The sequence below is a fragment of the Coffea arabica genome, chromosome 6c (genome assembly GCF_036785885.1).
Source record: "Coffea arabica cultivar ET-39 chromosome 6c, Coffea Arabica ET-39 HiFi, whole genome shotgun sequence".
NCBI lineage: Eukaryota > Viridiplantae > Streptophyta > Magnoliopsida > Gentianales > Rubiaceae > Coffea > Coffea arabica.
In genome coordinates, this window is record NC_092320.1 from 59,373,181 (window position 1) to 59,395,810 (window position 22,630).

General features: G+C 33.1%; 3 protein-coding genes across 3 annotated transcripts; 1 reads left to right on the plus strand and 2 right to left on the minus strand.

Moving 5' to 3' along the window:
• Positions 1–2,826: 2,826 nt before the first annotated feature.
• Positions 2,827–3,153, minus strand: LOC113693375 (putative lipid-binding protein AIR1B). The gene has a single exon (XM_027211924.2). It carries the CDS (start codon positions 3,151–3,153, stop codon positions 2,827–2,829), a length of 327 nt encoding a protein of 108 aa, XP_027067725.2.
• Positions 3,154–9,402: 6,249 nt separating this feature from the next.
• LOC140008848 (putative lipid-binding protein AIR1B) lies at positions 9,403–9,729 on the minus strand. The gene has a single exon (XM_072053749.1). The coding sequence runs from the start codon at positions 9,727–9,729 to the stop codon at positions 9,403–9,405; it is 327 nt and encodes a 108-aa protein (XP_071909850.1).
• A 7,359-nt stretch (positions 9,730–17,088) lies between these two features.
• On the plus strand, positions 17,089–17,415 carry LOC140008849 (putative lipid-binding protein AIR1B). The gene has a single exon (XM_072053750.1). The coding sequence runs from the start codon at positions 17,089–17,091 to the stop codon at positions 17,413–17,415; it is 327 nt and encodes a 108-aa protein (XP_071909851.1).
• The last annotated feature ends 5,215 nt before the right edge of the window (positions 17,416–22,630 follow it).

The following is a 22,630-nucleotide window of genomic DNA, read 5'->3' on the forward strand; positions in this document are numbered from 1 at the left end:
TCAGTCAATTTTTACACCAAGTTCAACTGATATTTTTTCGATGATGGAGATTGAACTAATTTTTGTGCAAAACATGAAGGTTGCAATCCTTTGAGTTAGTTTTTAGTGTATCAAGAATCATCTGATTTGGAGTCCTGTAGACTAAGAAATGATCAAAATATCTTTGGCTGCTCAATCTCATATTTTAACTTTTGGTAGCAAAAATGGCCAACTGTATTTCAACTTTTTGACCACGAAAACTCATGAATTGGACTTTGATGTTTCATAAGAAATGTAGAAATATTTCTTAGCTTCAAAACGATTCAAGAATTATCTCAATTTGATACTTTTAACTCAAGATATAGCCAAAATATCAAAATGTGTCAAAACTGTCAAATATTTCTTCCTTTATACTTGATTGCATTTTATCTTTGGAACATTTTGCACTACATATTCTCTTTATATCACTTCAAATCATCAACCATTATCCAAATATCTTCTTAATTCACTCCATACAAATGCAATGTTTCACAATGAAACCAAAAAAATGCAAATTTTCACTAGAAATCTAGTTTATTAGCTTGAAAATAACTTAAACGCTCCAAAACTAAATAATAAAAAATACTTAAAATGCACAAAATATGCACTTATCAATCTTCTTTCACTTAATAAATGTCAAAGTGGAGTGTGATAACTACTCTTGGAGTGTAAGCAACACTATTTACCTACGAAATTTGAAAGTTAGAGTTAGAATTAATTCAATTCAATGTCCTAGAATTTTTAGATTCATTTTTAAATGATGATGATATTCTTGTCCAAACTTATATAATAGTCCACCTTGTATGTACCTTTTTGTTCCTCCTGATTTTAGCATTTTAAAAACGAACGCTAATGCGACGAATCCATGTCTATTTATCCATCCAAATAAATCTAAGTAGATTTCGATGACTAAAAAATACATAATATTTTTAAATGGATGACTATTTATAACCAATTACATTGGTGGACTTAAGTGCATTATCCATGTCATCCACGTAAATCCATTATCAATGAACAATAGAATCACACTAGATCGCGCCAATGGTTTTATAGTTGAATTTGTTGCCATGAGGCCGACAGTTAATTTTCACATAACCCCTTATAGTTTCAAAAACTACATATAATCCAATTGTAATTTGGATTAAAGTGTCAAACTAACGGAAATGATTATTCGTAACGGAACCTATGAAAATATCGAAATTACTCTTGTTTAAAAATTAAAATGGTTGAAGTGGCCAAAATATATAAACATAATATGCATGACAATCTAATCCCGTATGATTTTATGTTTTACCATAAGGCCGACAGCATTTGCCAACCATATGGAGCGCCCTGGTAGAATGCCATGTGAAGAGTAAATTTTTTTTTGGGTTTATTAGATAATGCCATGTGGAGCGCCCGGGTAGAATGCCATGCAGCAGGTTATAAGCATTGACTTTATTTCTTTTACCTCTCGTTTTGGGAAAAATTTATTTTTTCACTTCATCTTATGTTTTGGAATGACACAAGTTTGTTTCATTCCTCCTAGCTTTCCCCCTTCGCCCTCCCTCTCTAGCTCTTACAACCATGTTCCCTCATCGGCTCATCCCACTTTTAACAATTTCTTTTCACGAAACCATCTATATTTCCAGTCACTGCTATCTATATTGCCAGTCATTGCTATCAATGCAGCATAGATGACATAACTTGTTATGGTACTTTATCATTGCTTTTAAATTAAGCAAATGACAGCGTTGGCGCGAGAGAGGGTGGTTTCTAACCAATTATTAATTCAATAACTAGGAATAGAATAAATTAAAGAGAGAGAGAGAGAGAGAAGGAGAGATAGATATTGTACGGACAAAGAGATATTGTACGGACTGTAACTAAAAAACAGCGTACAGTATGAATTAAAAAAGAGTATAGTAGAGTGTACAGGAATCTCGTTAGTCCTAGGACTAATAGATAGTCAAATGAATGGATTATAGTTTTGCACTATCCATCTAAATCTTATACCTCTTTGCATCCATTTATTAAATGCTTATAATTGGATTGGATTAAACTGGTCGGCTATTCATCTAACAAGATCCGTCTATCAATCATTTGTCCATTTTGCCGCTTGTAGGCAAAAGGAATTTATCCCGAAACCAAAATAACATCCGAGTAACTTAATCACACCATAGTTTTGATGTTTTCTCACTTTCTCAGCCACAACAGCACAAAAGGCAAAGGACAGATTTTTCTAGGACGTTGCTATTTCACAGTCTGTCCAAGAGGATAGGGAAGTGCTGCGAAGCCTGGTTGGTACACGGGAGAGTGCTGCGAAGCCTGGTTGGAAAGTTGCAGGTGACATTTACCAAGCGTAAACGTACTAATTAGTCGATCAAGAAAATCAGATATTAGATATCCATTTTTGTAGGCATGTTTCCAACGCATGCTGCTAATTAACCACGGATTGTTTTAACCGCAAGTAAGCATAATCTTGCCTCCCGGCTAACAACAGAAATATCCGTGCATTAATCCTCAATTTTATGCTTATAAATACGTAATGCTCCCTTACAGAGTCAGAAAATGGCGTTATGAATATAACATAAAAAAAAAAACTTATTAACTTTTCATTGATCACCACAGGGAAAGATACAAGCTTAGAGCTGACTGCTCACTCGCACATGAAAACTTTATTGGAAATTACAAACATGAAATGTGAGAGATCACCACGACAAAGTAACTCCTAACCACTGTTTAGGGCGAGGAGTTCTTTAGAAGTAAATTCATGATTGAGAAACAAAAGAAAAGCACATTCCAACAGCAGTAAGCAAGCAAATCTGTTCAGAGACATTGGTACCCTGATGGATAGTGCTTGCCACAGCCATTCACAATCGCTGTAACGGCAGCTGTGAGATCCAGGGTGAGGAGGCTCCGAGTTTTCAAGTAGGCGCAAAGGCAAGCAGCTGCGTCGAGGTCAACAAGGTTATTAAAGCAACTGCAGCATTGACTACCTACATCTATGATGGGGATCCCCAACAAAGAAAGGCACACACTCAAGTCCAGGACAGCTGTGCAAGTAGGCAGGGGCGTGGCACTGACCTGAGTGAAAAAGATAAGGTTAAAGGCAAGAAAGAGAGCTAGGGTGGTTGTGGAGGCCTTGGAACCCATATTCTCAACAGTATTGTTGGTTTAGTCAAGAAAGAAGGGCTTTTGCTGTGCAATGTTTTGGTAGAAGTTGAGGGTTTTTATAGTAGCAAGGCGGGTCAACTTTCTTGGTTTCGCTGCAATGATGGAGCTGGCGAGGGCGGTTTTTGGGTGGGGTGGGGTGGGGTTGGGGGGTAGCTGAGGGTGGCCACGGCCCCCCAAGTTTTGAAAACCTTAATTCATAATATAAAAATATACGTGTAGAGCAAAATTGGCCTCCAAATTTATGTTTTATTGTGCTAATTATTTAACATTCAAAAAATTAAACATATAATTTGATTATCCATAGTAAATTGACCCAATTTGACATACTATAATAAAAAGACCCAATTCATAATTATCAGTGGGCTAAAAATAATTATTACTTTATTGGCTCATATACAAATATACAATTTAGCCTAATTGATTAAACTTGTTTTCACTCATCCTGTATTAACTACAAATACATAATGAATATTTTTAGTTAGGAAAATAATCAAGACAAAGGTTCCAAACAAGATGAAAGATAATTTCTTGAATGATTGCTTAATTATGTAAATAGAAAAGCAAGTTGTTGAAAAATTTAGCACTGATTCAATCATAAATAAATTTAATTCTATGAAAGAATGTAACACTCATCTTACTTTTAAGAAAAGATGCTGAAATTTCAAGGTATGTTAATACAACTTTTATCTTTTTTTAATTGAAAATATATAGATACACACACACATATACATATATTGTTTCTCTTTTGGATTGTATTGTATGATGATGAGCTTCCTGCCATGTTTCTACACAGAGAATTTGTTCGTTTAAATAATATAGGATTAAAAAGTTGGGATATTATCCCTTTACAGGTGATTTTAAAAGGGACAAATTGGTTGAGAATTATGTATGTATATGTGTGTGTGTGTGTGTGTATTACACATATGACATATTGGAGCATCTTCTCATAATATGCAAGTTGGATGGTTTGTGATATAAAATAATTATTCAAAGGTTGTTTCTTGCCTTAATTTTTATTTTTCTTTATAATTAAATTTAATATTTGATATTTTTAGATGTCATATATTTAAACAGATAAAAATTATTTTGAACATAATATATTAAGATAATTTTGTTAGAAAAAATCTTGATCCCCCTAGGAAAAAAATCTTGGCTCTGTCACTATTAGCTAGCTACTCAAGCATAGGTTGGCAAACCCATTGGATGAGTGAATAAGAGGTGTCGAAATTGCATGTTGCCATTAGGGTAGGTACGGATCGGGTACTCATCTCATGCACCATTTTCTAACCCTTACTTGCCCTGCATATCAACTAGTATCTGATAATTGGGCACCCGCTTAGATAAGGTCGAGTCAACAGGTACTTGTTTAGCCCCACTTATCATTTAATTTTTTTTAAAAAATAATTTTTACTAATTTAATTTTGTATATTATATATTCATCTAAGATTTAATAAAAAATTTTCTCAAAAAAAATCTTTCACTAAGAAACAAGTATTCTCAAAAGCAATCTTCCACTAAGAAACAAACATTCGAAGAGAGCACAAGAAAAAGGAAAAAACTTAAAAGAGTTCAAAATCAATGAAAATTTGAAATAGGTAGTAGCTTTTTTTTTAATATACATATTCCACATTAATTAAACTCTTTTTAAAAAAATATAAAATCATAGCCTCTACAAATAAATTTTATAAACAAACTATAGTCTCCCATTTTTTGTAATGCAATTTGTTTAATGGAATTGCTTATTTAGCTCTGAATATATTATTTTGTAATATGTGTATAAAAATAAAAATAAAAAATATATATGCAAGGCTGGTCGGGTACCTTTAGGTTTTTAATTATGTGATTCTATCCGGTCCTGTATCTAAACGGGTATCCGATTCTCTTTTGATCCAGTCAAATAATATGGATTGGATATCTTAATTTTCGGATCAGATCGGATCGGATATGGAAAATTTTTGGATTAACAGGTATTTTTGCCCACCCCTAGTTGCCTTGTTCCTCGATGATAACTCAAGATCAAGTCTAGACAAGAATTAGAGTTTATACCAACCCAATATGTAGTTTATTTAAGAGTTTGAAGTATGCATATACCACATGAAGTTAACTTTGTAGCAAAAACTTGACGAGAATGGGGCATGTATACAAGTCGAGATTGAATATAGGGTATTAAGGGTCGAATACAAAGGAAAGAATGGACAATTACCAGCACTACTAAAGGTCCTCTATTATTCAAACGATCAACAAATTAAAGGAAATAAAACTGAGCTACAATGTGCAAGAAAATAGCTATGAAAGCTCCTTAAGGTATGGTATCCGTAACTATTCATGCAAATACAATTTTTGGATCATTGAGTACTACTATCTTGGCTAATTATGGTACAATTTCTTTATGTAAGTAAAACTTATTCTCATAGTAAATCAACTATACCTATAATTAATTCATACATATTCTCATGGTTATAAAATTAATTACAAGTTTATTTCCTCTATGAAATTACATGGCCGGAACAAGTCATTAAAATTACAAAGGTGCACCTTTACTCCCGTGAATGAACTCCCTAGATTTAGTACTTTTTTGGACTAGTGTCAAATTCTAATTTAACTTTTGGTAGCAACAATGGCTAACTGGATTTTGATATTTTAGTTGACTCAATTATAAAACGCAAATTTGGTCACTTTGACATTTTAATCTAAACTATTAGGGGGTTATGTATATCTTTTAAAACCATAGGAGAGATTATGTATAAAAACATTGAACCACAAGGGACAAAGTGTAATTTGCCCAATATATATATATATATATATATATGTATATGTATATATTCCCTCTTTTTGAGTAATTTTTTTTGGGTATATTTCATAATGCCATGTCCTGGTCGAATGCCATGTGATGCACCCATGTAGAATGCCACGTGAAGAGTAATTTCTTTTTGGGTTTACTTCATAATGCCATGTGATGCGCCCTTGTAGAATGCCATGTGAAGAGTAATTTTTTTTGGGTTTCTTTCATAATGCCATGTGGAGCGCCCGGGTAGAATGCATGCAGCAGGTTATAAGCATTGACTTTATTTCTTTTCCCTCTCTTTTTTGAGAAAAAATCGTCACAAGTTTGTTTCATTCCTCCTTCCCCCCTTCCCCCTCCCTCTCTCTTACAACCTCGTCCCCTCATCGCATTTCTTTACAACTATAGTTGAAATTTTTGTTGAAATTGAGCCATAAAGTTTTGTGAAATATCAAAAGAAGTTGATGTGCAAGTTACACATACGTTTATAGAATACACATTCTTAAGGTTGCGTACTGTACCCGCGTATTACCTCCCCTGCAGGTTTGTACTTTTCTTATCAAGTTTTTTTTGCACCAAGTTCAATTGATATTTTCTCGATGATGGAGGTTGAATTAACACTTGTGCAAAATATGAAAGTTGCTGCCCTTTGAATTAGTTTTCAATGCATCAAGAATTATCTGATTTGGAACTCCATAGACTGAGAAATGACCAAAATATTCTTGACTGCCCAATCTCCTATTTTAACTTTTGGTAGCAAATATGGCCAATTCTATTTCGACTTTTTGACCATGTAAACTCATGAATTGGATCTTGATGTTTCATAAGAAATGTAGAACTATTTCATAGGTTCAAAATGGTTCAAGAATCACCTCAATTCGATACTCATAGCTCAAGATATAGTCGAAATACCAAAAGGTGTCCAAGCTATAGAATATTTCCTTTTTTATACTTGATTGCATTTCATCTTTTCAACATTTTGCAATTCATATTTTCTTTATATCACTTCAATCATCAACAGTCATCCAAATATCTTCTTAATTTACTCCATTTGATGATTGAATTATTAAAACCTACAAAAACATAAAGTTTTCACCACTTAAATCCATACAAATACAATGTTTCACACTAAAACCAAAAACTACAAATTTTCACTAGAAATCTAGTTAATTAGCTTGAAAATAACTTAAACGCTCCAAAACAAATAATAAAAAAATACTTAAAATGTACAAAATACGCACATATCAATCTTCTTTCACTTAATAAAATGTCAAAGTGGAGTGTCATAGCTACACTTGGAGTGTAAACAACACTAGTTACCTACGAAATTTGAAAATTAGAGTTTGAATTAATTCAATTCAATGTCCTAGAATTTTTAGATTCATTTTTGAATGATGATGATATTCTAATCCAAACTCATATAATAGTCCACCTTGTACATACCTTTTTGTCCCCCCCCCCTGATTTTAGCATTTTAAAAATGAACTCTAATGCGACGAATCCATGTCTATTTATCCATCCAAATAAACCTAAGTAGATTTCGATGACTAAAAAATACATAATATTTTTAAATGGATGACTATTTATAACCAATTACATTGGTGGACTTAAGTGCATTATCCATGTCATCCACGTAAATCCATTATCAATGAACAATAGAATCACACTAGATCGCGCCAATGGTTTTATAGTTGAATTTGTTGCCATGAGGCCGACAGTTAATTTTCACATAACCCCTTATAGTTTCAAAAACTACATATAATCCAATTGTAATTTGGATTAAAGTGTCAAACTAACGGAAATGATTATTCGTAACGGAACCTATGAAAATATCGAAATTACTCTTGTTTAAAAATTAAAATGGTTGAAGTGGCCAAAATATATAAACATAATATGCATGACAATCTAATCCCGTATGATTTTATGTTTTACCATAAGGCCGACAGCATTTGCCAACCATATGGAGCGCCCTGGTAGAATGCCATGTGAAGAGTAAATTTTTTTTTGGGTTTATTAGATAATGCCATGTGGAGCGCCCGGGTAGAATGCCATGCAGCAGGTTATAAGCATTGACTTTATTTCTTTTACCTCTCGTTTTGGGAAAAATTTATTTTTTCACTTCATCTTATGTTTTGGAATGACACAAGTTTGTTTCATTCCTCCTAGCTTTCCCCCTTCGCCCTCCCTCTCTAGCTCTTACAACCATGTTCCCTCATCGGCTCATCCCACTTTTAACAATTTCTTTTCACGAAACCATCTATATTTCCAGTCACTGCTATCTATATTGCCAGTCATTGCTATCAATGCAGCATAGATGACATAACTTGTTATGGTACTTTATCATTGCTTTTAAATTAAGCAAATGACAGCGTTGGCGCGAGAGAGGGTGGTTTCTAACCAATTATTAATTCAATAACTAGGAATAGAATAAATTAAAGAGAGAGAGAGAGAGAGAAGGAGAGATAGATATTGTACGGACAAAGAGATATTGTACGGACTGTAACTAAAAAACAGCGTACAGTATGAATTAAAAAAGAGTATAGTAGAGTGTACAGGAATCTCGTTAGTCCTAGGACTAATAGATAGTCAAATGAATGGATTATAGTTTTGCACTATCCATCTAAATCTTATACCTCTTTGCATCCATTTATTAAATGCTTATAATTGGATTGGATTAAACTGGTCGGCTATTCATCTAACAAGATCCGTCTATCAATCATTTGTCCATTTTGCCGCTTGTAGGCAAAAGGAATTTATCCCGAAACCAAAATAACATCCGAGTAACTTAATCACACCATAGTTTTGATGTTTTCTCACTTTCTCAGCCACAACAGCACAAAAGGCAAAGGACAGATTTTTCTAGGACGTTGCTATTTCACAGTCTGTCCAAGAGGATAGGGAAGTGCTGCGAAGCCTGGTTGGTACACGGGAGAGTGCTGCGAAGCCTGGTTGGAAAGTTGCAGGTGACATTTACCAAGCGTAAACGTACTAATTAGTCGATCAAGAAAATCAGATATTAGATATCCATTTTTGTAGGCATGTTTCCAACGCATGCTGCTAATTAACCACGGATTGTTTTAACCGCAAGTAAGCATAATCTTGCCTCCCGGCTAACAACAGAAATATCCGTGCATTAATCCTCAATTTTATGCTTATAAATACGTAATGCTCCCTTACAGAGTCAGAAAATGGCGTTATGAATATAACATAAAAAAAAAAACTTATTAACTTTTCATTGATCACCACAGGGAAAGATACAAGCTTAGAGCTGACTGCTCACTCGCACATGAAAACTTTATTGGAAATTACAAACATGAAATGTGAGAGATCACCACGACAAAGTAACTCCTAACCACTGTTTAGGGCGAGGAGTTCTTTAGAAGTAAATTCATGATTGAGAAACAAAAGAAAAGCACATTCCAACAGCAGTAAGCAAGCAAATCTGTTCAGAGACATTGGTACCCTGATGGATAGTGCTTGCCACAGCCATTCACAATCGCTGTAACGGCAGCTGTGAGATCCAGGGTGAGGAGGCTCCGAGTTTTCAAGTAGGCGCAAAGGCAAGCAGCTGCGTCGAGGTCAACAAGGTTATTAAAGCAACTGCAGCATTGACTACCTATATCTATGATGGGGATCCCCAACAAAGAAAGGCACACACTCAAGTCCAGGACAGCTGTGCAAGTAGGCAGGGGCGTGGCACTGACCTGAGTGAAAAAGATAAGGTTAAAGGCAAGAAAGAGAGCTAGGGTGGTTGTGGAGGCCTTGGAACCCATATTCTCAAAAGTATTGTTGGTTTAGTCAAGAAAGAAGGGCTTTTGCTGTGCAATGTTTTGGTAGAAGTTGAGGGTTTTTATAGTAGCAAGGCGGGTCAACTTTCTTGGTTTCGCTGCAATGATGGAGCTGGCGAGGGCGGTTTTTGGGTGGGGTGGGGTGGGGTGGGGTTGGGGGGTAGCTGAGGGTGGCCACGGCCCCCCAAGTTTTGAAAACCTTAATTCATAATATAAAAATATACGTGTAGAGCAAAATTGGCCTCCAAATTTATGTTTTATTGTGCTAATTATTTAACATTCAAAAAATTAAACATATAATTTGATTATCCATAGTAAATTGACCCAATTTGACATACTATAATAAAAAGACCCAATTCATAATTATCAGTGGGCTAAAAATAATTATTACTTTATTGGCTCATATACAAATATACAATTTAGCCTAATTGATTAAACTTGTTTTCACTCATCCTGTATTAACTACAATTACAGAATGGATATTTTTAATTATGAAAATAGTCAAGACAAAGGTCCAAAACAAAATGAAAGATAATTTCTTGAACGATTACTTAACTGTGTGCATAGAAAAGAAAGTTATTGAAAAATTTAGCATTGATTCAATTATAGATAAATTTAATTCTATGAAAGAACATAACACTCATTTTACTTTTAAGAAGAAGATGTTAAAATTTTAAGGTACGTTAATATAACTTTTATCTTTTCTAATTGAAAATACACACACACACACACATATACATACATACATATATATATATGTGTGTATGTGTGTGTGTGTGTGTATTACATATATGACAAATTGGAGCATCTCCTCATAATATGCAAGTTGGGCGGTTTGTGACAAAATATTTAATCAATGGTTATTTCTTGTCTTAATTTTTATTTTCTTTATAACTAAATTTAATATTTGATATTTTTAGATGTCATATGTTTAAATAGATGAAAATTATTTTGAACATAACATATTAAGATAATTTTGTTAGGAAAAATTTTGATCCCGTAGGAAAAAAAAACTTGGCTCTGTCACTATTAGCTGGCAACTCTAGCATAGGTTGGCAAACCCATTGGATGAGTGAATAAGATGTGTCAAAATTGCATGTTGCCATTACGAGTGGGTATGGATGGGGTACTCATCTCATGCACCATTTTCTAACCCTTACTTGCCCCACATATCAACGAGTATCAGATAATTGGGCACCCGTTGAGACAAGGTCGAGTCAACAGGTGCCCATCTAGCCCCACTTATCATTAATTTTTTTAAAAAAAATGATTTATACTAATTTAATTTTGTATATTACATATTCATTTAAGATTTAATAAAAAAAATTTCTCAAAAAAATCTTCCACTAAGAAACAAACATTCGAAGAGAAGACAAAAAAAAAGGAAAAAACTTAAAAGAACTCAAAATCAATGAAAATTTGAAATAAGTAGTAGTTTTTTTTTTAACATACATATTCCACATCAATTAAACTTTTTTTAAAAAAAATATAAAATCATAGCCTCTACAAATAAATTTTAAAAACAAACTATAGTCTCCCATTTTTTGTAATGCAATTTGTTTAATGGAATTACTTATTTAGCTCTGAAAATATTATTTTGTAATATGTGTATAAAAATAAAAAATAAAAAATATATATGCAAGGCTGGTTGGGTACCTTCGGGTTTTTAATTATGTGATTCTATCCCGTCTTGTATCTAAACAGGTATCCGATTCTCTTTTGATCCGGTCAAATAATATATATTGGATATCCTAATTTTCGGATCAGATTAGATCGGATATGATAAATTTTTGGATTAACAGGTATTTTTGCTCACCCCTAGTTGCCATGTTCCTCGATGATAACTCAAGATCAAGTCTAGACAGGAATTAGAGTTTATCCCAACCCAATATGTAGGTTATTTAAGAGTTTGAAGTATGCATATTCCACATGAGGTTAACTTTGTAGCAAAAACTTGATGAGAATGCGGCATGCATATAACAATTTAGCTTATTCTACAGCTAAATTTTACATTCATAAAATTCTAAATATCTCATACGTGATTTTTTACAAGTATATAAGTCGAGATTGAATATAGGATATTAAGGGCCGAACCCATAGGAAAAAATGGACAATTACCAGCACGACTAAAACTCCTCAATTATTTAAACGATCAACAAATTGAAGGAAATAAAACTGAGCTAGAATGTGCAAGAAAATAGCTATGAAAGCTCTTTAGGCTATGGTATCCCTAACTATTCATGCAAATACAATTTTTGGATCATTGAGTACTATTATCTTGGTTAGTTATAGTATAATTTCTTTATGCAGGTAAAACTTATTCTCATAGTAAATCAACTATACCTATAATTAAGTCATACCTACTCTCATGGTTATAAAATTAATTACAAGTTCATTTCCTCTATAAAATTACATGGAACAAGTCATTAAAGTTACAAATGTGCACCATTACTCCCATGAATAAACTCCCTAGATTTAGCATTTCTTTGAACTAGTGTCAAATTTTAATTTAACTTTTGGTAGCAAAAATGGCCAACTGTATTTTGACATTTTAGTTGACTCAATTATGAAATGCAAATTTCGTAACTTTAACATTTTTATCTAAACTATTAGGGGGTTATGTATACCTTTTGAAAGCATAGGAGGGATTATGTATAAAAGCACTGAACCACAGGGGGCAAAGTGTAATTTGCCCTATATATATATATATATATATATATATATATATATATATTCCCACTTTTTGAGTAATTTTTTTTGGGTATATTTCATAATGCCATGTGAAGCGCCCTGGTCGAATGCCATGTGATGCGTCCATATAGAATGCCACGTGAAGAGCAATTTTTTTTTTGGGTTTACTTCATACTGCCATGTGAGGCGCCCAGGTAGAATGCCATGTCAGGAGGTTATAAGCATTGACTTTAATTCTTTTCCTTCTCTTTTTGCGAAACTTTTATTTTTTTACTTCATCTTATGTTTTGGAACGTCACAAGTTTGTTTCATTCCTCCTTTCCCCCTTTCCCCTCCCTCTCTCTTACAACCATGTCCCCTCATCGTTTTTCTTTACAACTACAGTTGAAATTCTTGTTGAAATTGAGCTATAAAATTTTGTGAAAAATCAAAATAAGTGGCTGTGCAAGTTCCACATACATTTATAGAATACACATTCTTAAGGATGCGTACTGTACCCGCGTATTGCCTTCCCTGCCGGTTTGAACTTTTTTGATCAGTCAATTTTTACACCAAGTTCAACTGATATTTTTTCGATGATGGAGATTGAACTAATTTTTGTGCAAAACATGAAGGTTGCAATCCTTTGAGTTAGTTTTTAGTGTATCAAGAATCATCTGATTTGGAGTCCTGTAGACTAAGAAATGATCAAAATATCTTTGGCTGCTCAATCTCATATTTTAACTTTTGGTAGCAAAAATGGCCAACTGTATTTCTGAAAACTTTATGTTTTTGTAGGTTTTAATAATTCAATCATCAAATGGAGTAAATTAAGAAGATATTTGGATGACTGTTGATGATTGAAGTGATATAAAGAAAATATGAATTGCAAAATGTTGAAAAGATGAAATGCAATCAAGTATAAAAAAGGAAATATTCTATAGCTTGGACACCTTTTGGTATTTCGACTATATCTTGAGCTATGAGTATCGAATTGAGGTGATTCTTGAACCATTTTGAACCTATGAAATAGTTCTACATTTCTTATGAAACATCAAGATCCAATTCATGAGTTTACATGGTCAAAAAGTCGAAATAGAATTGGCCATATTTGCTACCAAAAGTTAAAATAGGAGATTGGGCAGTCAAGAATATTTTGGTCATTTCTCAGTCTATGGAGTTCCAAATCAGATAATTCTTGATGCATTGAAAACTAATTCAAAGGGCAGCAACTTTCATATTTTGCACAAGTGTTAATTCAACCTCCATCATCGAGAAAATATCAATTGAACTTGGTGCAAAAAAAACTTGATAAGAAAAGTACAAACCTGCAGGGGAGGTAATACGCGGGTACAGTACGCAACCTTAAGAATGTGTATTCTATAAACGTATGTGTAACTTGCACATCAACTTATTTTGATATTTCACAAAACTTTATGGCTCAATTTCAACAAAAATTTCAACTATAGTTGTAAAGAAATGCGATGAGGGGACGAGGTTGTAAGAGAGAGGGAGGGGGAAGGGGGGAAGGAGGAATGAAACAAACTTGTGACGATTTTTTCTCAAAAAAGAGAGGGAAAAGAAATAAAGTCAATGCTTATAACCTGCTGCATGCATTCTACCCGGGCGCTCCACATGGCATTATGAAAGAAACCCAAAAAAAATTACTCTTCACATGGCATTCTACAAGGGCGCATCACATGGCATTATGAAGTAAACCCAAAAAGAAATTACTCTTCACGTGGCATTCTACATGGGTGCATCACATGGCATTCGACCAGGACATGGCATTATGAAATATACCCAAAAAAAATTACTCAAAAAGAGGGAATATATACATATACATATATATATATATATATATATATTGGGCAAATTACACTTTGTCCCTTGTGGTTCAATGTTTTTATACATAATCTCTCCTATGGTTTTAAAAGATATACATAACCCCCTAATAGTTTAGATTAAAATGTCAAAGTGACCAAATTTGCGTTTTATAATTGAGTCAACTAAAATATCAAAATCCAGTTAGCCATTGTTGCTACCAAAAGTTAAATTAGAATTTGACACTAGTCCAAAAAAGTACTAAATCTAGGGAGTTCATTCACGGGAGTAAAGGTGCACCTTTGTAATTTTAATGACTTGTTCCGGCCATGTAATTTCATAGAGGAAATAAACTTGTAATTAATTTTATAACCATGAGAATATGTATGAATTAATTATAGGTATAGTTGATTTACTATGAGAATAAGTTTTACTTACATAAAGAAATTGTACCATAATTAGCCAAGATAGTAGTACTCAATGATCCAAAAATTGTATTTGCATGAATAGTTACGGATACCATACCTTAAGGAGCTTTCATAGCTATTTTCTTGCACATTGTAGCTCAGTTTTATTTCCTTTAATTTGTTGATCGTTTGAATAATAGAGGACCTTTAGTAGTGCTGGTAATTGTCCATTCTTTCCTTTGTATTCGACCCTTAATACCCTATATTCAATCTCGACTTGTATACATGCCCCATTCTCGTCAAGTTTTTGCTACAAAGTTAACTTCATGTGGTATATGCATACTTCAAACTCTTAAATAAACTACATATTGGGTTGGTATAAACTCTAATTCTTGTCTAGACTTGATCTTGAGTTATCATCGAGGAACAAGGCAACTAGGGGTGGGCAAAAATACCTGTTAATCCAAAAATTTTCCATATCCGATCCGATCTGATCCGAAAATTAAGATATCCAATCCATATTATTTGACTGGATCAAAAGAGAATCGGATACCCGTTTAGATACAGGACCGGATAGAATCACATAATTAAAAACCTAAAGGTACCCGACCAGCCTTGCATATATATTTTTTATTTTTATTTTTATACACATATTACAAAATAATATATTCAGAGCTAAATAAGCAATTCCATTAAACAAATTGCATTACAAAAAATGGGAGACTATAGTTTGTTTATAAAATTTATTTGTAGAGGCTATGATTTTATATTTTTTTAAAAAGAGTTTAATTAATGTGGAATATGTATATTAAAAAAAAAGCTACTACCTATTTCAAATTTTCATTGATTTTGAACTCTTTTAAGTTTTTTCCTTTTTCTTGTGCTCTCTTCGAATGTTTGTTTCTTAGTGGAAGATTGCTTTTGAGAATACTTGTTTCTTAGTGAAAGATTTTTTTTGAGAAAATTTTTTATTAAATCTTAGATGAATATATAATATACAAAATTAAATTAGTAAAAATTATTTTTTAAAAAAAATTAAATGATAAGTGGGGCTAAACAAGTACCTGTTGACTCGACCTTATCTAAGCGGGTGCCCAATTATCAGATACTAGTTGATATGCAGGGCAAGTAAGGGTTAGAAAATGGTGCATGAGATGAGTACCCGATCCGTACCTACCCTAATGGCAACATGCAATTTCGACACCTCTTATTCACTCATCCAATGGGTTTGCCAACCTATGCTTGAGTAGCTAGCTAATAGTGACAGAGCCAAGATTTTTTTCCTAGGGGGATCAAGATTTTTTCTAACAAAATTATCTTAATATATTATGTTCAAAATAATTTTTATCTGTTTAAATATATGACATCTAAAAATATCAAATATTAAATTTAATTATAAAGAAAAATAAAAATTAAGGCAAGAAACAACCTTTGAATAATTATTTTATATCACAAACCATCCAACTTGCATATTATGAGAAGATGCTCCAATATGTCATATGTGTAATACACACACACACACACACATATACATACATAATTCTCAACCAATTTGTCCCTTTTAAAATCACCTGTAAAGGGATAATATCCCAACTTTTTAATCCTATATTATTTAAACGAACAAATTCTCTGTGTAGAAACATGGCAGGAAGCTCATCATCATACAATACAATCCAAAAGAGAAACAATATATGTATATGTGTGTGTGTATCTATATATTTTCAATTAAAAAAAGATAAAAGTTGTATTAACATACCTTGAAATTTCAGCATCTTTTCTTAAAAGTAAGATGAGTGTTACATTCTTTCATAGAATTAAATTTATTTATGATTGAATCAGTGCTAAATTTTTCAACAACTTGCTTTTCTATTTACATAATTAAGCAATCATTCAAGAAATTATCTTTCATCTTGTTTGGAACCTTTGTCTTGATTATTTTCCTAACTAAAAATATTCATTATGTATTTGTAGTTAATACAGGATGAGTGAAAACAAGTTTAATCAATTAGGCTAAATTGTATATTTGTATATGAGCCAATAAAGTAATAATTATTTTTAGCCCACTGATAATTATGAATTGGGTCTTTTTATTATAGTATGTCAAATTGGGTCAATTTACTATGGATAATCAAATTATATGTTTAATTTTTTGAATGTTAAATAATTAGCACAATAAAACATAAATTTGGAGGCCAATTTTGCTCTACACGTATATTTTTATATTATGAATTAAGGTTTTCAAAACTTGGGGGGCCGTGGCCACCCTCAGCTACCCCCCAACCCCACCCCACCCCACCCAAAAACCGCCCTCGCCAGCTCCATCATTGCAGCGAAACCAAGAAAGTTGACCCGCCTTGCTACTATAAAAACCCTCAACTTCTACCAAAACATTGCACAGCAAAAGCCCTTCTTTCTTGACTAAACCAACAATACTGTTGAGAATATGGGTTCCAAGGCCTCCACAACCACCCTAGCTCTCTTTCTTGCCTTTAACCTTATCTTTTTCACTCAGGTCAGTGCCACGCCCCTGCCTACTTGCACAGCTGTCCTGGACTTGAGTGTGTGCCTTTCTTTGTTGGGGATCCCCATCATAGATGTAGGTAGTCAATGCTGCAGTTGCTTTAATAACCTTGTTGACCTCGACGCAGCTGCTTGCCTTTGCGCCTACTTGAAAACTCGGAGCCTCCTCACCCTGGATCTCACAGCTGCCGTTACAGCGATTGTGAATGGCTGTGGCAAGCACTATCCATCAGGGTACCAATGTCTCTGAACAGATTTGCTTGCTTACTGCTGTTGGAATGTGCTTTTCTTTTGTTTCTCAATCATGAATTTACTTCTAAAGAACTCCTCGCCCTAAACAGTGGTTAGGAGTTACTTTGTCGTGGTGATCTCTCACATTTCATGTTTGTAATTTCCAATAAAGTTTTCATGTGCGAGTGAGCAGTCAGCTCTAAGCTTGTATCTTTCCCTGTGGTGATCAATGAAAAGTTAATAAGTTTTTTTTTTTATGTTATATTCATAACGCCATTTTCTGACTCTGTAAGGGAGCATTACGTATTTATAAGCATAAAATTGAGGATTAATGCACGGATATTTCTGTTGTTAGCCGGGAGGCAAGATTATGCTTACTTGCGGTTAAAACAATCCGTGGTTAATTAGCAGCATGCGTTGGAAACATGCCTACAAAAATGGATATCTAATATCTGATTTTCTTGATCGACTAATTAGTACGTTTACGCTTGGTAAATGTCACCTGCAACTTTCCAACCAGGCTTCGCAGCACTCTCCCGTGTACCAACCAGGCTTCGCAGCACTTCCCTATCCTCTTGGACAGACTGTGAAATAGCAACGTCCTAGAAAAATCTGTCCTTTGCCTTTTGTGCTGTTGTGGCTGAGAAAGTGAGAAAACATCAAAACTATGGTGTGATTAAGTTACTCGGATGTTATTTTGGTTTCGGGATAAATTCCTTTTGCCTACAAGCGGCAAAATGGACAAATGATTGATAGACGGATCTTGTTAGATGAATAGCCGACCAGTTTAATCCAATCCAATTATAAGCATTTAATAAATGGATGCAAAGAGGTATAAGATTTAGATGGATAGTGCAAAACTATAATCCATTCATTTGACTATCTATTAGTCCTAGGACTAACGAGATTCCTGTACACTCTACTATACTCTTTTTTAATTCATACTGTACGCTGTTTTTTAGTTACAGTCCGTACAATATCTCTTTGTCCGTACAATATCTATCTCTCCTTCTCTCTCTCTCTCTCTCTTTAATTTATTCTATTCCTAGTTATTGAATTAATAATTGGTTAGAAACCACCCTCTCTCGCGCCAACGCTGTCATTTGCTTAATTTAAAAGCAATGATAAAGTACCATAACAAGTTATGTCATCTATGCTGCATTGATAGCAATGACTGGCAATATAGATAGCAGTGACTGGAAATATAGATGGTTTCGTGAAAAGAAATTGTTAAAAGTGGGATGAGCCGATGAGGGAACATGGTTGTAAGAGCTAGAGAGGGAGGGCGAAGGGGGAAAGCTAGGAGGAATGAAACAAACTTGTGTCATTCCAAAACATAAGATGAAGTGAAAAAATAAATTTTTCCCAAAACGAGAGGTAAAAGAAATAAAGTCAATGCTTATAACCTGCTGCATGGCATTCTACCCGGGCGCTCCACATGGCATTATCTAATAAACCCAAAAAAAAATTTACTCTTCACATGGCATTCTACCAGGGCGCTCCATATGGTTGGCAAATGCTGTCGGCCTTATGGTAAAACATAAAATCATACGGGATTAGATTGTCATGCATATTATGTTTATATATTTTGGCCACTTCAACCATTTTAATTTTTAAACAAGAGTAATTTCGATATTTTCATAGGTTCCGTTACGAATAATCATTTCCGTTAGTTTGACACTTTAATCCAAATTACAATTGGATTATATGTAGTTTTTGAAACTATAAGGGGTTATGTGAAAATTAACTGTCGGCCTCATGGCAACAAATTCAACTATAAAACCATTGGCGCGATCTAGTGTGATTCTATTGTTCATTGATAATGGATTTACGTGGATGACATGGATAATGCACTTAAGTCCACCAATGTAATTGGTTATAAATAGTCATCCATTTAAAAATATTATGTATTTTTTAGTCATCGAAATCTACTTAGATTTATTTGGATGGATAAATAGACATGGATTCGTCGCATTAGCGTTCGTTTTTAAAATGCTAAAATCAGGAGGAACAAAAAGGTACATACAAGGTGGACTATTATATAAGTTTGGACAAGAATATCATCATCATTTAAAAATGAATCTAAAAATTCTAGGACATTGAATTGAATTAATTCTAACTCTAACTTTCAAATTTCGTAGGTAAATAGTGTTGCTTACACTCCAAGAGTAGTTATCACACTCCACTTTGACATTTATTAAGTGAAAGAAGATTGATAAGTGCATATTTTGTGCATTTTAAGTATTTTTTATTATTTAGTTTTGGAGCGTTTAAGTTATTTTCAAGCTAATAAACTAGATTTCTAGTGAAAATTTGCATTTTTTTGGTTTCATTGTGAAACATTGCATTTGTATGGAGTGAATTAAGAAGATATTTGGATAATGGTTGATGATTTGAAGTGATATAAAGAGAATATGTAGTGCAAAATGTTCCAAAGATAAAATGCAATCAAGTATAAAGGAAGAAATATTTGACAGTTTTGACACATTTTGATATTTTGGCTATATCTTGAGTTAAAAGTATCAAATTGAGATAATTCTTGAATCGTTTTGAAGCTAAGAAATATTTCTACATTTCTTATGAAACATCAAAGTCCAATTCATGAGTTTTCGTGGTCAAAAAGTTGAAATACAGTTGGCCATTTTTGCTACCAAAAGTTAAAATATGAGATTGAGCAGCCAAAGATATTTTGATCATTTCTTAGTCTACAGGACTCCAAATCAGATGATTCTTGATACACTAAAAACTAACTCAAAGGATTGCAACCTTCATGTTTTGCACAAAAATTAGTTCAATCTCCATCATCGAAAAAATATCAGTTGAACTTGGTGTAAAAATTGACTGATCAAAAAAGTTCAAACCGGCAGGGAAGGCAATACGCGGGTACAGTACGCATCCTTAAGAATGTGTATTCTATAAATGTATGTGGAACTTGCACAGCCACTTATTTTGATTTTTCACAAAATTTTATAGCTCAATTTCAACAAGAATTTCAACTGTAGTTGTAAAGAAAAACGATGAGGGGACATGGTTGTAAGAGAGAGGGAGGGGAAAGGGGGAAAGGAGGAATGAAACAAACTTGTGACGTTCCAAAACATAAGATGAAGTAAAAAAATAAAAGTTTCGCAAAAAGAGAAGGAAAAGAATTAAAGTCAATGCTTATAACCTCCTGACATGGCATTCTACCTGGGCGCCTCACATGGCAGTATGAAGTAAACCCAAAAAAAAAATTGCTCTTCACGTGGCATTCTATATGGACGCATCACATGGCATTCGACCAGGGCGCTTCACATGGCATTATGAAATATACCCAAAAAAAATTACTCAAAAAGTGGGAATATATATATATATATATATATATATATATATATATATAGGGCAAATTACACTTTGCCCCCTGTGGTTCAGTGCTTTTATACATAATCCCTCCTATGCTTTCAAAAGGTATACATAACCCTCTAATAGTTTAGATAAAAATGTTAAAGTTACGAAATTTGCATTTCATAATTGAGTCAACTAAAATGTCAAAATACAGTTGGCCATTTTTGCTACCAAAAGTTAAATTAAAATTTGACACTAGTTCAAAGAAATGCTAAATCTAGGGAGTTTATTCATGGGAGTAATGGTGCACATTTGTAACTTTAATGACTTGTTCCATGTAATTTTATAGAGGAAATGAACTTGTAATTAATTTTATAACCATGAGAGTAGGTATGACTTAATTATAGGTATAGTTGATTTACTATGAGAATAAGTTTTACCTGCATAAAGAAATTATACTATAACTAACCAAGATAATAGTACTCAATGATCCAAAAATTGTATTTGCATGAATAGTTAGGGATACCATAGCCTAAAGAGCTTTCATAGCTATTTTCTTGCACATTCTAGCTCAGTTTTATTTCCTTCAATTTGTTGATCGTTTAAATAATTGAGGAGTTTTAGTCGTGCTGGTAATTGTCCATTTTTTCCTATGGGTTCGGCCCTTAATATCCTATATTCAATCTCGACTTATATACTTGTAAAAAATCACGTATGAGATATTTAGAATTTTATGAATGTAAAATTTAGCTGTAGAATAAGCTAAATTGTTATATGCATGCCGCATTCTCATCAAGTTTTTGCTACAAAGTTAACCTCATGTGGAATATGCATACTTCAAACTCTTAAATAACCTACATATTGGGTTGGGATAAACTCTAATTCCTGTCTAGACTTGATCTTGAGTTATCATCGAGGAACATGGCAACTAGGGGTGAGCAAAAATACCTGTTAATCCAAAAATTTATCATATCCGATCTAATCTGATCCGAAAATTAGGATATCCAATATATATTATTTGACCGGATCAAAAGAGAATCGGATACCTGTTTAGATACAAGACGGGATAGAATCACATAATTAAAAACCCGAAGGTACCCAACCAGCCTTGCATATATATTTTTTATTTTTTATTTTTATACACATATTACAAAATAATATTTTCAGAGCTAAATAAGTAATTCCATTAAACAAATTGCATTACAAAAAATGGGAGACTATAGTTTGTTTTTAAAATTTATTTGTAGAGGCTATGATTTTATATTTTTTTTAAAAAAAGTTTAATTGATGTGGAATATGTATGTTAAAAAAAAAACTACTACTTATTTCAAATTTTCATTGATTTTGAGTTCTTTTAAGTTTTTTCCTTTTTTTTTGTCTTCTCTTCGAATGTTTGTTTCTTAGTGGAAGATTTTTTTGAGAAATTTTTTTTATTAAATCTTAAATGAATATGTAATATACAAAATTAAATTAGTATAAATCATTTTTTTTAAAAAAATTAATGATAAGTGGGGCTAGATGGGCACCTGTTGACTCGACCTTGTCTCAACGGGTGCCCAATTATCTGATACTCGTTGATATGTGGGGCAAGTAAGGGTTAGAAAATGGTGCATGAGATGAGTACCCCATCCATACCCACTCGTAATGGCAACATGCAATTTTGACACATCTTATTCACTCATCCAATGGGTTTGCCAACCTATGCTAGAGTTGCCAGCTAATAGTGACAGAGCCAAGTTTTTTTTTCCTACGGGATCAAAATTTTTCCTAACAAAATTATCTTAATATGTTATGTTCAAAATAATTTTCATCTATTTAAACATATGACATCTAAAAATATCAAATATTAAATTTAGTTATAAAGAAAATAAAAATTAAGACAAGAAATAACCATTGATTAAATATTTTGTCAC

What these genes read in the sequence shown, in the direction of transcription:
- LOC140008848 (XM_072053749.1), bottom strand. Translation starts at nt 9,729, where the DNA reads ATGGGTTCCAAGGCCTCCACAACCACCCTAGCTCTCTTTCTTGCCTTT.
- LOC140008849 (XM_072053750.1), top strand. Translation starts at nt 17,089, where the DNA reads ATGGGTTCCAAGGCCTCCACAACCACCCTAGCTCTCTTTCTTGCCTTT.
- LOC113693375 (XM_027211924.2), bottom strand. Translation starts at nt 3,153, where the DNA reads ATGGGTTCCAAGGCCTCCACAACCACCCTAGCTCTCTTTCTTGCCTTT.